Source organism: Heptranchias perlo, chromosome 17 (assembly GCF_035084215.1).
Source record: "Heptranchias perlo isolate sHepPer1 chromosome 17, sHepPer1.hap1, whole genome shotgun sequence".
Classification (NCBI taxonomy): Eukaryota; Metazoa; Chordata; class Chondrichthyes; order Hexanchiformes; family Hexanchidae; genus Heptranchias; species Heptranchias perlo.
In genome coordinates, this window is record NC_090341.1 from 12,555,613 (window position 1) to 12,571,044 (window position 15,432).

At 40.6% G+C, this 15,432-nt stretch overlaps 1 protein-coding gene across 1 annotated transcript in view; it reads right to left on the reverse strand.

Annotated features, from left to right (window-relative positions):
* Window positions 1-11,446, reverse strand: part of LOC137334060 (monocarboxylate transporter 5-like) — a 40,792-nt gene extending 29,346 nt beyond the window's left edge. Inside the window, exon 1 of the mRNA XM_067998503.1 lies at window positions 11,348-11,446. Within this exon, the coding sequence (XP_067854604.1) occupies window positions 11,348-11,437 (90 nt within the window). The 5' untranslated portion in view covers window positions 11,438-11,446. The remainder of the gene's footprint in view (window positions 1-11,347) is intronic.
* Between the last annotated feature and the right edge of the window lie 3,986 nt (window positions 11,447-15,432).

Sequence of the window (15,432 nt, forward strand, 5' to 3'; positions counted from 1 at the left end):
GATACATTTGGATAAAGTGATGGGGGAATGTAGGCTTTTTCTGGATGGATGAGCCAAGATACAGAGCTAGCTGAATACACACAACATTTTAGTGTGACCTTGGAGAGAAAAAAAATGACCACCTTCATTCTCAAGGCCACTAATTTATGGGTTTCATGGAAAAATGGCTGGAATAGTGGAATTTGATCCCCAAAACAATGGCAAAAATCTCAGAATCCCTTGACTGTTCAGTCAGACTAAACCAGTAGCCCTGCTCACCTGTACTTACTTTGTGATTTTGAAATGAACATTTAGGACCCTGGTAAAAATTCAATTCAGATCCAGCCAGCATGCCAGTGAAGCTCTCTCTTGTACCATGTAATTATCTTTTATTTATCTAAAGTTATGTAAACTGTCACAAAATATCGATTTTTTTTTTACCTTGAATTATTCATCTTTAAAAATGCTGGATGGGATTATGAATATTCTCTATGACATGAAGTACTTTGAGAGATTTCATTGTGATGTGGCACTATATAAATGGAAGAATTATATTAGAATAGCGATTAATGTTTATTAACGCATGTCATTAGGCATATTTTGACAGTCTTTGAAAAAACGCATTGATTGAGTTTATCGGATATAAGCAGATGTCACCATCAGGAATTCCTTGAAAGATTATGTAGGTCTTTGAGAGGTAATGACAAACATAGAGGGAAGATTTCCTCTGTGCTCGATGCCGTAATCCTGTTTATATTCATAATCCCAACCAGCACTTTTAAAGGTAAATAATTCAAGGTAAAAAAAATTGGAACTCAATAAGAGTGTACATAACTTTGGATTAATAAAAGGCAATTGCATGGTACAAGAGAGAGGTTCACTGGCATGCTGGCTAAATCTGAATGGAATTTTTACCTAGGCCCTCAGTGTCCATTTCAAGTTTTATGATTTAACTGTACAAAGTACACAAGAGAAATCTCCTCCTTCATTTTTTGCAGGTGTTGATCACAACAAATTCTACCAGAGTTTGCGGGCGGTGGGGGGGGCTCACTACCATCCTCCAAAACCATGAAACTTTCATGAAATATTTTGAAATTAAAGATAAATTAGTTGATGAATTCCCAAATCATTCTCATGACCTAACACACTGGCACATTTCTTATGCTCTTAACATTTTCAATCTATCTAGACCACAACAGTAGTGGCCTACAAGTTGACCATCTGCACTCTGAGTAATGGAGCCTGCACTGTGGGACGGAAGGAACCAAAGAAAGGGAAATACAAAAATAGGCTTCTTCTAATTGTGAACTGACCATTATTCGGAAGGACCAGTTGTGATCAGTTCATAGAAAGGCAGTGAACCACAGGTTCCCACAGATGGTTTCTCGTGTCTTAAAAGAGGAGGCCGTCTGGACCGACTGGAGAGTTAGAGGATGACTGTACTCTACTGATAATGAGTTACTGGCAACTCAATCAGGTAGAACTGGCGACATTTCCACTGTTTGCATCATGATGACATTCAAAATTCTCCTGTGTCAATTCATTGCAATGGATAACTGGGGAATTTTAAAATTGCTGAGTCACTGCAATTTTTCATTACCAGTATTGCCAGATGAAGAAATCTTTTTTTTAAATTATGGCCTTCTGTTGTAAATTTGATCTCTAGCATATATGTTCCCGACATTAGAGCGTCTGATTTCCCCAGACTGTATATAATGGTGACTATCACGGGTCTGCATTCACCCCTCGTTATGGTCAATAACATTTTTAATTCTCAACAGAAGTTGTAACTTTTTCTAAAATCACAATGAGTATCTTTTCCATGTGCCATTTCTTGAAGAGATTTCCCTCTCATTTTAGATTCCTCCCACTACCCCCATTCCTCCCCAGAGAGTATGTGTTACCCTGAGACTCTGAGAGCATCCAGTGGATGACACGTCTTCCAAATTAACGGCTTCCTCTCCTGCAGAGGAACATCTCACAGTCACACTATTCTCGCCTGACCGGGCAGCCAATATCAGACACTTGTCAGGTGTGGATACAGTGATCTCTCCACCTCAGCCAATCAAACTTTCCTTGAGTATTCCATCCAATAAGGTGCCCTTTCCCCAACAGTTAACATTAAGTCGTTGAACTCTGTCACCATGTTTTTACTTCAGTCACTATTGAAAATGCTTTGATGCCGGTGATGGACTGGGGTGGACAAATGTAAGGACTTGCACAACACCAGGTTATAGTCCAACAGCTTTATTTTAAATCACAAGCTTTCGGAGCTTACCTCCTTCGTCAGGTGAGTGAAGGAGGTAAGCTGACAAAGGAGGTAAGCTCCGAAAGCTTGTGATTTAAAATAAAACTGTTGGACTATAACCTGGTGTTGTGCAAGTCCTTACATTTGAAAATGCTCAGCAGTAGGTTAGATATCACGCCTAATGTTTCATCCAAGATGCCTCTTCCCAGAGACTCAACTCATTTAGAAATATGGCAATTTTAATGCTCTTAACATTTTCAGTCTGTCTATAGCACAAAACAGGCAGGTTACTGACTCTCTCAGTTAGTTGCCCAGGCCTGGAGACATAAAGGTTTGAAATCACCCCAAGTGGGTTTTTAAATAACTTTTAAACATAGAAACATAGAAAATAGGAGCAGGAGTAGGCCATTCAGCCCTTCGAGCCTACTCCGCCATTCAATATGATCATGGCTGATCCTCTATCTCAATACCATATTCCCGCTCTCTCCCCATACCCCTTGATGCCTTTTGTGTCTAGAAATCTATCTAGTTCCTTCTTAAATATATTCAGTGACTTGGCCTCCACAGCTTTCTGTGGTAGAGAATTCCACAGGTTCACCACCCTCTGAGTGAAGAAATTTCTCCTCATCTCAGTCCTAAATGTCCTACCCCGTATCCTGAGACTGTGACCCCTCGTTCTGGATCTCCGAGCCAGGGGAAACATCCTCTGTGCATCCAGTCTGTCTAGCCCTGTCAGAATTTTATATGTTTCAATGAGATCCCCTTTCATTTTTCTAAACTCGAGTGAATACAGGCCGAGTCGACCCAATCTCTCCTCATATGACAGTCCTGCCATCCCAGTGATCAGTCTGGTAAACCTTCGCTGCACTCCCTCTATGGCAAGTATATCCTTTCTTAGGTAAGGAGACCAAAACTGCACACAATACTCCAGGTGTCGTCCCACCAAGGCCCTGTATAACTGCAGTAAGACATCCTTGCTCCTATACTCAAATCCTCTTGCAATGAAGGCCAACATACCATTTGCCTTCCTAACTGCTTGCTGCACCTGCATGTTTGCTTTCAGTGACTGGTGTACAAGGACACGCAGGTCCCTTTGTACATCAACATTTCCCAATCTATCACCATTTAAATATTACTCTGCCTTTCTGCTTTTCCTTCCGAAGTGGATAACTTCACATTTATCCACATTATACTGCATCTGCAATGTATTTGCCCACTCATTCAACTTGTCTAAATCGCCTTGAAGCCTCTTTGCATCCTCCTCACAACTCTTGATCTCACCTAGTTTTGTGTCGTCAGCAAACTTGGAAACATTACATTTGGTTCCCTCATCCAAATCATTGATCTATATTGTGAATAGCTGGGGCCCAAGTCACTGCCTGCCATCCCGAAAAAGAACCGTTTATTCCTACTCTCTGTTTCCTGTCTGTTAACCAATTTTCAATCCATGCCAGTATATTACCCCCAATCCCATGTGCTTTAATTTTGCACATTAACCTCTTATGTGGGACTTTATCAAAGGCCTTCTGAAAATCAAAATAAACCACATCCACTGGTTCTCCCTTATCTATTCTACCAGTTACATCCTCAAAAAACTCCAGTAGGTTTGTCAAACATGATTTCCCTTTCATAAACCATGTTGACTTTGTCTAATCCCATTGATATTTTCTAAGTGTCCTGTTATCTCATCCTTTATAATAGACTCTAGCATTTTCCCTACTACTGATGTTAGGCTAACCGGTCTGTAGTTCCCTGTTTTCTCTCTCCCTCCTTTTTTAAATAGTGGGGTTACATTTGCCACCCTCCAATCTGCAGGAACTGTTCCATAATCTATAGAATTTTGGAAGATGACAACTAATGCATCCACTATTTCCATGGCTACCTCTTTTAGTACTCTGGGATGCAGATTATCAGGTCCTGGGGATTTATCGGCTTTCAGTCCCATTAATTTCCCCAGCACTATTTTTTTACTAATACTAATTTCCTTTTATTCCTCTTTTCGCTAGTCCCTTGGTTCCCTAGCATTTCTGTGAAGACAGAACCAAAGTATTTGTTTAATTGCTCTGCCATTTCCTTGTTCCCCATTATAAATTCTCCCGTTTCTGACTGTAAGGGACCTACATTTGTCTTCACTAATCTTTTTCTTTTTACATACTTGTAGAAACTTTTACAGTGCACTTTTATGTTCCTTGAAAGTTTACTCTCACTCTATTTTTCCCCTCTTAATCAATCTCTTGGTCCTTTTTTGCTGAATTCTAAACTGCTCCCAATCCTCAGGCTTGCTACTTTTTCTGGCAACTTTACATGACTCCTCTTTGGATCTAATACCATCCTTAATTTCTTTTGTTAGCCATGGTTGGGCCGCATTTCCTTTTGTGTTTTTGCACCAGAAAGGAATGTATAATTGTTGCAATTCGTGCATTCGTTCCTTAAATGTTAGCCATTGCCTACCCACCGTCATGCCTTTTAATGAAGCTTCCCAATCTATCATAGCCAACTCACTCCTCATACCTTTGTAGTTTCCTTTGTTTAGATTTAGGACCCTAGTTTTGGATTGGACTACTTCACTTTCCATCTTAATGAAGAATTCTATCATGTTATGGTCACTCTTCTCTAAAGGACCCTGCACAACAAGGTTGTTAATTAACCCCTTCTTATTGCACAATACCCAATCTAGGATAGCCTGTTCCCTGGTTGGCTCCTCAACGTACTGGTCTAAAAAACCATCTCGTACACACTCCAGGAATTCATCCTCCACAGTATTATTGCTAATTTGGTTTGGCCAGTCTATATGCAGATTAAAGTCACCCATGATTACTGTAGTACCCTTGTTACATGCATCTCTAATTTCCTGTTTGATGCCATCCCCTACATTACCACTACTGTTTGGAGGCCTATAGACAACTCCCGCCAGTGTTTTCTACCCCTTGGTGCTTCTTAACTCCACCCAGACTGATTCTACATCTTGATTTTCTGAGCCAATATCCTTTCTCACTATTGATCTGATTTCATCCTTTACTAACAACGCCACCCCACCTCCTTTTCCTTTTTGCCTGTCCTTCATAAATATCGAATACCCTTGGATATTCAGCTCCCAGCCTTGGTCACCCTGCAGCCATGTCTCTGTAATTGCTATTATATCGTATCCGTTTACATCTATTTGCGCTGTTAATTCGTCTACCTTATTACAAATGTTTCGTGCATTCAGATACAGTGCCTTTAGATTTGTCTTTTTAACATTTTTAGACATCTTAACATATTTTTGTACTATGGCCCTATTTGTCTTATTACCATTTTTTCTTACCTGGATTTGTTGTCTTTTGTTTGTACGCTCTGTCCCTTCCTGACACAATCTGGATATCCTTACCCCAATCACTTTCCTGCACTGCTTCTTTGTCTTTACTTTTTAGCATTCTAGATTTCTCTCCACCAGGACCCTCCCCCCCCTTATTTAGTTTAAAGCCCTATCTACCTCCCTAGTTATTTGATTCACTAGAACTCTGATCCCAGCATGGTTCAGGTGTAGTCCGTCCCAATGGAACAGCTCCCTCTTTCCCCAGTACTGGTGCCAGTGCCCCACGAATCGAAACCCACTTCTCCCACACCAATCTTTGAGCCACACATTCATCTCCCTGATCCTATTGACCCTGTGCCAATTTGCTCGTGGCTCACGTAATAATCCAGAGATTATTACCTTTGTAGTTCTGCTTTTTAATTTACTCCCTAGCTGCTCAAACTCTCTTAGCACAACCTTTTTCTTAGTCCTACTTATGTCGTTGGTACCTACGTGGACCACGACAACTGGATCCTCCCCCTCCCACTCCAAGTTCTTCTCCAGCCCGGAGGAGATGTCTTTAACCCTGGCACGAGGTAGGCAACATAGCCTTCGGGACCCATGCTCCTGGTTGCAGAAAACAGTGTCTATCCCCCTAATTGTACTTTCGCCTACTACAACCACCTTCCTTTTCACTCCCCCACTTGAATGGCTTCCTGTACCATGGTGCCGTGGTCAGTTTGCTCGTCCTCCCCGCAGTCCCCGCACTTGTCCACAAGGCTTGCAAGAACCTCAAATCTATTGGACAAGCGCAGGGACGGAGGCTCCTGCAATACTACCTCCTGGATCCCCGTACCTGCCTCACTCGCAGTCACACCCTCCTGGCCCTGACCACGTGTCAATTCTAAAGTATTTAATCTAAGGGGTGTGGCTGCCTCCTGGAGCAAAATGTCCAGGTAGCTTTCTCCTTCCCTGATGTCTCGCAATGTTTTTGATATTAACTGCACACAAGTATATAATTGCCACCAATCTGTAACTTTAAATTCTGCACCAGTGACTTAAACCATCCAATGATGAGTTATAAGAAAACACACTTGATAAGTGTGGCTTGTTCCAAATAGGTAGAAAATTGCCAATAGTGTCTAAATTCAAAGCTACGGGAATGAATGACCAGATCCACAGAAAGAATTACATATATTGGTCCAACAATTTATTAAAAGAAAATGCATTCTTAGATTCACTTGGAGCTAGACTAAGAGAACCTGAAAAATAAATGTGTTCCATATTATCATGGATGTTGAGGAACAGAAAAATCAGCTGACTGACTTCCAAATTGATTAATGATATAGATTAAGTTGGCCCATAATAAATTCTGAATAGAAAAGATAAGGTTAGAAATTTGCCACCTAGAAAAAGACTGCTACTTAACAAAGGATAGCAATGATTCTTAGCATGTTAGAAAGGTGGAGACCACATGCACTGACTCCTCAGCTTCTGTTAGGTTATATTATATCATGTCATTCACCTTATGTATCACCTTATGTAAATTTCCACATTACTTGTAGTTCATAAATTTGGTATGGAGGCAATATGGCATATTATAACATATAAAATGCTCATTGTCTTCTTGTACATGCATCCTTGAACAGCTTTTACCCTACCCGCACACATCACTGAGGTCTCTTTCTTTAAGAGGAGAAACCATAAAACAGTCTCAACAACACACCCCTCACTATGACTGTCCAGTATAAGTGGACTGTTCCTGGATCCTTCTCCACTAGGGAAACCATAGGAAACTGTCTAACATTCGACTGTGAAATGACACATTATTTATGGCTTATTTTCTAATACCGAAGTTATATGAAGCATACTATCTGTAATACTACCCCTTACTGTAACACTCTGATATGACGTACAATGACCATTATTCTGAGTAAGAGAGGATGCTGAAAACCACACTCGTAATGATTTCTGTTTCAACAGATGAGATTGACTGAGCAACTCATGAACAAGGAAGTAATGTGTGAGTCATAGTCAGGCTCTTAAACTGGTGGGACTGAGCCCATTGTGATGTAACTGGAGTGAAACAAAAAATATTATGTAGCCACAGTCAAACTTAGAAATACATAAGGTATAAAATCATAGGAATTTCTGTGGATAATGAAGCCTTTCGACCCATTGCTCCTCTATCAATCAGTTACCACTGGAGCTGTCTACTGTAATCCCAAAGCAATTAAAACAGATTCATGGTTATCCTTACATCTTCTGTTCTGCAGTATTTTTTCACAAAGTTGTTAAGGAACAAAATGTGCCCATCATATTGAGGAATAGCGATGCTAGGGAATGGAACACGTCTCCATTTTATACCTATTGCCAGCATCAAGGACTCCTTGACCAGATATAGCACAGATTAAGTGCACGATCAATCTTCATCAACAATCTTCCGTCATGAACCCACAGGATATAGTAGAAAAAAAAAAATTTGAATTCATATGGTGGCTTCTCATGTCTCCTAAAATGTCCCAAAGCACTTCACATTGCAGTCACTGATGTTCAATAGGCAAATGTGACAACCCTTTTACGTACAGCCACCAGTTAATCCATTTTTGGTGGTTTTGGTTGAAGGTTGAACATTGTTGGCCAGGACACTGGGAGAACTCCCTGCTCCTCTTCAAATAGTACCATGGGGATCTTTAACATCCACCTGAACCACTGGAATAGCAGATGGGCCTTGGTTTAAAGTCTCATCCAAAGTGTACAGGAAAAAGTAAAGGGATTTCGTACCCTTCCAAAAAAACGATAAGAGTTTCCTCTGTATTAAATAAATCTAGTAATTAATGAGCAGGCAGCAAAAAAAAATACCATGAAAACGTCATGTATTGTCACAAAACCCCACCAAGGGTGACTCCAGCCCCACATGACGCATTGACTCTTAATGCCCTCGAGCGCCTACCAAACCACTCAGTTGCAAAACAATCACTAGAAGGAGCCCTTCTGAGGGCAACTTAGGGAGAGGCAATAAGCGTGACCGTGCCAATTTTGCCCACACACCTGGGTGGGTATTCTGCGGCGAGTGACTCACCTCCTGACTCCCCAAAGCCTTTCCACCATCTACAAGGCACAAGTCAGGAATGTGAAGGAATACTCTCCACTTGCCTGGATGAGTGCAGCTCCAACAACACTCAAGAAGCTCGACACCATCCAGGACAAAGCAGCCCGCTTGATTGGCACCCCATTGTTGCTGGGTCAAAATCCTGGAACTCCCTTCCTAACAGCACTGTGGGAGAACCATCACCACACGGACTGCAGCGGTTCAAGAAGGCAGCTCACCACCACCTTCTCAAGGGCAATTAGGGATGGGCAATGAATGCTGGCCTCGCCAGCGACGCCCACATCCCATGAACGAATAAAAAAAAATAGTTATATTAGGAAAAAGGGGGTGGTCAGGAGCAGTGTTGGCCCCTTAAAAACTGAAAGTGGGGATATTGTCATTGACAATGGGGAAATGGCGGACATGTTGAACAATTACTTTGCGTCAGTATTTACAGTAGAAAAAGAGGATAGCATGCCAGAAATCCCAAGAAAACTAATATTGAATCGGGGACAGGGACTCGATAAAATTAACATAAGTAAAGCAACAGTAATGAAGAAAATAATAGCACTAAAGAATGACAAATCCCCAGGACCAGATGGTTTCCATCCCAGGGTTTTAAAGGAAGTAGATGAGCAGATTGCAGAGGCCCTAACTATAATCTTTCAAAGTTCTCTAGATTCAGGAACTGTCCCTCTAGATTGGAAAATTGCACATGTCACTCCGCTTTTTAAGAAAGGAGAGAGAGGGAAACCAGGGAATTATAGACCAGTTAGCCTAACATTTGTTGTGGGGAAATTGCTGGAGTCTATAATTAAGGATAGGGTGACTGAACACCTCGAGAATTTTCAGTTAATCAGGGAGAGCCAGCATGGATTTGTGAAAGGTAGGTCGTGCCTGACAAACCTGATTGAATTTTTTGAAGAGGTGACTAAAGTAGTGGACAGGGGAATGTCAATGGATGTTATTTATATGGACTTCCAGAAGGCATTTGATAAGGTCCCACATAGGAGACTGTTAGCTAAGATAGAAGCCCATGGAATCGAGGGAAAAGTACGGACTTGGTTAGGAAATTGGCTGAGCGAAAGGCGACAGAGAGTAGGGATAATGGGTAAGTATTCACATTGGCAGGATGTGACTAGTGGAGTCCCGCAGGGATCTGTCTTGGGGCCTCAATTATCCACAATATTTATTAACGACTTAGATGAAGGCATAGAATGTCTCATATCTAAGTTTGCCGATGACACAAAGATTGGTGGCATTGTAAGCAGTGTAGATGAAAACATAAAATTACAAAGCGATATTGATAGATTAGGTGAATGGGCAAAATTGTGGCAAATGGAATTCAATGTAGACAAATGTGAGGTTTGGATCAAAAAAGGATAGAACAGGGTACTTTCTAAATGGTAAAAAGTTAAAAACAGTGGATGTCCAAAGGGACTTCGGGGTTCAGGTACATAGATCATTGAAGTGTCATGAACAGGTGCAGAAAATAATCAATAAGGCTAATGGAATGCTGGCCTTTATATCTAGAGGACTAGAGTACAAGGGGGCAGAAGTTATGCTGCAGCTATACAAAACCCTGGTTAGACCGCACCTGGAGCACTGTGAGCAGTTCTGGGCACCGCACCTTCGGAAGGACATATTGGCCTTGGAGGGAGTGCAGCGAAGGTTTACTAGAATGATACCCGGACTTCAAGGGTTAAGTTACGAGGACAGATTACACAAATTGGGGTTGTATTCTCTAGAGTTTCGAAGGTTAAGGGGTGATCTGATTGAAGTTTATAAGATATTAAGGGGAACGGATAGGGTGGAGAGAGAGAAACTATTTCCACTGGTTGGGGATTCTAGGAGTAGGGGGCACAGTCTAAAAATTAGAGCCAGACCTTTCTGGAGTGAGAAAACATTTCTACACACAAAGGGTGGTAGAAGTTTGGAACTCATTTCTGCAAACGGCAATTGATACTAGCTCAATTGCTAAATTTAAATGTGAGATAGATAGCTTTTTAGCAACCAAAGGTATTAAGGGATATGGGCCAAAGGCAGGTATATGGAGTTAGATCACAGATCAGCCATGATCTTATCAAATGGCGGAGCAGGCACGAGGGGCTGAATGGCCTACTCCTGTTCCTATGAAACGCTCAAAACAGTCTTCATAAAATACAATGCTAAAAAAGAAAATTGACGTACAGCACTAGCTGTATCCTCTGCACCTCCTCCCTCATAAGACTTCATTATTCAGCCCTGCGCTACATCAATGTTGGGGGGGGAAAGGTTCTCCCCACACCAAACCCGCAAAAAAACCACACCAGAACTGCAGTGTGGGAACGCTGTTATTTCCAGGTTTTATCGCATTAACCCTAATTTTGAAATTCACCTTCTGCTGACCAGACCCTTAAAATCGAGACACTTATTTATACCCAGATGTTCACTTTGTTCAATAGCGATAATTAGCATCCCGCAATATCCCCCAGGGCTCTTCCTGTTTATTCCTGGCCCACTGACTTTAAGAAATCTCACCCCCCCCCCCCCACCCCCAAAAAAAAACAATTCGCTGCTGGGGGTGAGAAGCCCCCATTTCATCGCAGAAATACAGTGACAAGACTTGTCACAACATCATTCGACCCCAAAAAGACAGAGCTCCAGCTCAGCATAATCCACTTCCTTGCAAGTCACTCCAGAGATTACAACAACCTGTTGCAATTCATCCCTTTTTTTTCTCTTCTCCTCTCTTGCTGTAAAACTTTTCACTCACCACAAAGAGATTGAAGACGATAACCCATCCCCAGCCTCCCTCCGGGGGATCCACCAGTGTCCGATGTTGGGCTCCGCTGGGACCGGACATTGTGTTGGTTCTTCTTTTATTTCGGTTGATTATCGTGCTGCCGATTCCCTTTCTGTGGCAGCTCCCTGTCTCTCCCCGGGTTGCCTCCAGCCTTGCTTTCAGCCTTTTGCCTTGTTACACAGACACAGTCCACCCCTAGTGGCTGAAATTAACAATTGTAAACAATTTTACAACACCAAGTTATAGTCCAGCAATTTTATTTTAAAATCATTGAAAATTAACAAGTCCAGCTCAAACCAACCGAGGGATCACTCGGTTTCGTAAACTGTCAGAACTCAGCTGGGAAACAGCATTCTTAAATTATTACTCCAAGATAAACCTTTCTTCAACTATTGGCCCATTAATCCGGGTAAAAAAAAAACTTCCTTAGGTCACACATCAGTCATTCTCAATAGCAAAATACTGCGGAGGCTGGAAATCTGAAATAAAAACAGAAAATGCTGGAGAAGCTCAGCAAGTGAGGCAGCATCTGTGGAGAAAGAAAAGTTAATGTTTCAGCTCGAAGACCTTTCGTCAGAACACATTTATTCTGTCCGGATTTTTTTGCCTGCCCCTTCCACCTCTCCCTACCTGGTCTTGGCTTTTTTTTAAAAATGTTCTTTTAGGTAAGTCTATGGCATGCACCATTTCCTCACTGTGGGATGGGCACGTTGAGGTGCCCCAATGTCACTCTCGAGGTAGTTGCTTGGCATCTGAGAGCAGGTTGGGTTAATCAATTTGGCAATTTTACCCTCCCTGTTTGTTGGGGAAGTGCCTGATCTCGCCTGATAGCAGAGATGCAATCACAGCTAAAGAGTTGGGGGTGGGACATCATTGGAAATTTCAAGATTTGGAGTGGATGAAAGAGGGGAACAAAACAACCATGCCGAAACATTAGAAGGAAGCACATCTCCTCCCCTCCCCCGCCTGCATTGTTCCACCTATGCCTGATAGTACAACAGGGATCAAGAACTTTGAGTTGGAAAAACTCATATGATGCCCCACATTGGAGTCTCAGTCCAATTCCGTCCTCACCCAATGTTAAGGCTTTCCAGCAATGGGCAGTGATCAGGAGCAGGAACCTTGGCTAACCTTCCCCTCCCTATCTTAAGGGGTGCAGAGGCAAATTATATCATACCCATCACTCTAATTACTAAAATCAACACAGATCAGCGATTGAACCTGAGACCTTCCCATTCTATATGGTTTGGTAGTGATCCAGTGCCGTTGCTCACAGAGTCACGGAAGAAGCCTTCCTCCCAACACATACACACACTTTTTGAAAACTAATTTTCACTATTCATCAGTCCTCTAGTATCGTATTTCCACAAATACTATTAGTGTAACCTGATGAAGAATGGAAAAATTAATCTCCGCAGAGGTTATCTGATTGTGAATATCACACAAGAGACTGGAATTCAAATTCAAATCTGCTAGACAGGATATCAAACCTGGTGTCACATTCTGTAGACCACCCTAAATATATATATTTTTTAAAAAGAATTCATCACCAGTTCAGGAAATAACTAATATGTTATATGTGTAAGTAGTTATATTTCAGGCTTTGCATACACCATTTTCTCTTACAAGTGGCCTCAGAACAGTTTCTGTAAGTGCATTGCTTCTTTTATGATCAGAAATCTGTGTTGTTCATTCTCTGCCTTACAAAGATAATCTAGTCCAAATCTAACAATGAATCCTGATTTAACAGTGAATTGTATACTGGAATTTGTGTAGGATTCCCACACATCATCAATGTTTTCAGTGATGGAAAACATCACACACTAAACTGAATTTATACAGGCTAAAACAACTAAACACATTTATTTACACTTAAATGTACAGAAGCAATACACCATGCAGCACAATAAATATATATGAAGGATGTTGACACAGTCCAAGTCCACAAGGAATGAATTTCTCACTTTCAAGCTACAATATTTCTCCTGTTCAAACGATAAACAGTCCAGCAAATAATTTGTCCAGTAGTTTTTCAAATACTGTCAAGCCCACTTAAATTAATAACCGATAAGAGAATAAAAAATTTAAGAGAATAAAATTTCCATGAACAAATCCCTATCCTATCTTTTCCAATGATAGATGACCATGTTGAATGAATAAAAACATTTAAATGAATTGCAAAAGTCTAGATTTATTCATTTAAGTGTCGTACTACCTCCTAAGCCGACATGTTAAGTTCTTTTTGCAAGGTGTGAAAATCGCCTAGTAACCAATTCAGTGATATTTCAGAATCTTTTTCACCTCATCAATTGTTGGCAATCAATATGACAAGCACAGGTGTGAAAACCACCTCATTCGATGCTAACACTCAAACAATTATTATAACTTACCCAGGTTTAACTAACCCTTTAGCAACAAACTGGAGCAGAAACTCTATCTCTGTGAATAATGGAAATGCTATCTCTAAAGAAAAAGGTTCTTTCTCTTGATAAGGTGAAAGTAACTGCGATGCTGAATGGGCCATAAATTTCCCAGATTCCCAGAGCGAAATCGCTAAACAGTTTGGCGTAACGCGGCCTTTTTTAAAAATAGATTTGTTGTACTGCACTATAATGTGTTTTTATAACAAAGCAAATGATTATAAATACACTTTCAGTTATCCATAACAACTGCGTGACTGTTCTTACAGAACTGTAAACAGTTTGCATTCCATTGTTAGATTCTTGCCAAACTTGATACAACAGTTAAATCGGATAAAAGAATAGAATGGTAAAGTGAATAAAATTACTTGGCAAAATCATTTTTCATTTAACCATTTTCCTTTGTACCAGTTACCAATAATAGAATTTGTTTGCCTGAATGGTCTTTCAAAAATCCAAGAACTGAAGAACACAGAAAAAAACCTTTAATTCCTTTGAAGTTTGTGATCAAATTACTATTTTGACAAGTGATAATAGCACACAATTTTCCTTACTATTTCTCTAATGTTAGATCACAGTACCATGAAGACCGCCCCTAGAATGCTAAAGAGAAGGTAAACTAAGTCTTTTGTCTAGAATCTGAGTTGGTTTGAAACTTTAATGTCTGGAACCTGTTGATATTTCCAGCTATCAAGTTCACAATAATCTAAAGTACACAATCCAAATCATACCCAGATTAAAAGGTTAGGCAGACAGAGCATTGAAGCGTAGCCATTACAAAAGAGAGTAGAATCCATTTTAGATTTGAGTTACCGTGACCTTTAAGCAAAAATTACAAACATAAAATGCTTGTATTTGTCACATTTCTATTTAACATACAAACCTTTTCCTAAACAATATTCCGCACATACAAATGTGTTAGGTGTTACACGATACAAGATTTCACAGGGATTAGGGCAATTTGCTATTATCTAATGGAACAAACTGTATGCTAATTATAATGTGGCAATTGAACCCTTTTAGAAATATAGACAATATCCTCAATCTAATCAGTAATTGAAAACCCAGAGCGAAACACAGGCACTTGTTAGTGCCTGACTAGCTATTGCTGTTCATTTTTAATATACTCTTCTTTGAAAAATAAAACAGTACAAATTCCACAATTTGTGGCAGTACAGGACTTTCTTCTCTCCAGTGCATCTATAGTGGCAAAACAAAAGCAAAATACTGCAGATGCTGGAGATCTGAAAATGCTGGAAACACTCAACAGGTCAAGCAGCATCTGTGGAGAGAGAAACAGAGTTAAGGTTTCAGGTCGACAACCTTTCATCAGAACTGGACTGAACAGAGAGGTCGAGAGCCAAGAGAAGATCAAGATGGGCATCTGTAATGGGCTTCAGGCTTACATGAACAATTGATTGGTCCTCATTGATGCCTTCATTACTGTAATAGTTTGCTGGATATACCAGTATGTATTTGAGCACACAATGTCAATTTATTTGTCGTTTTTCTGCATTTTCCTCAAAATCTCTCTGTGCTGTGTACTTTCTATCTCAGAAAGGAGACTTCCTCTCTGAAGGCAAACAATGGGAATTTGTGTTACCCTCAAAGCAGCAAATAAAAGCTGCATTAATA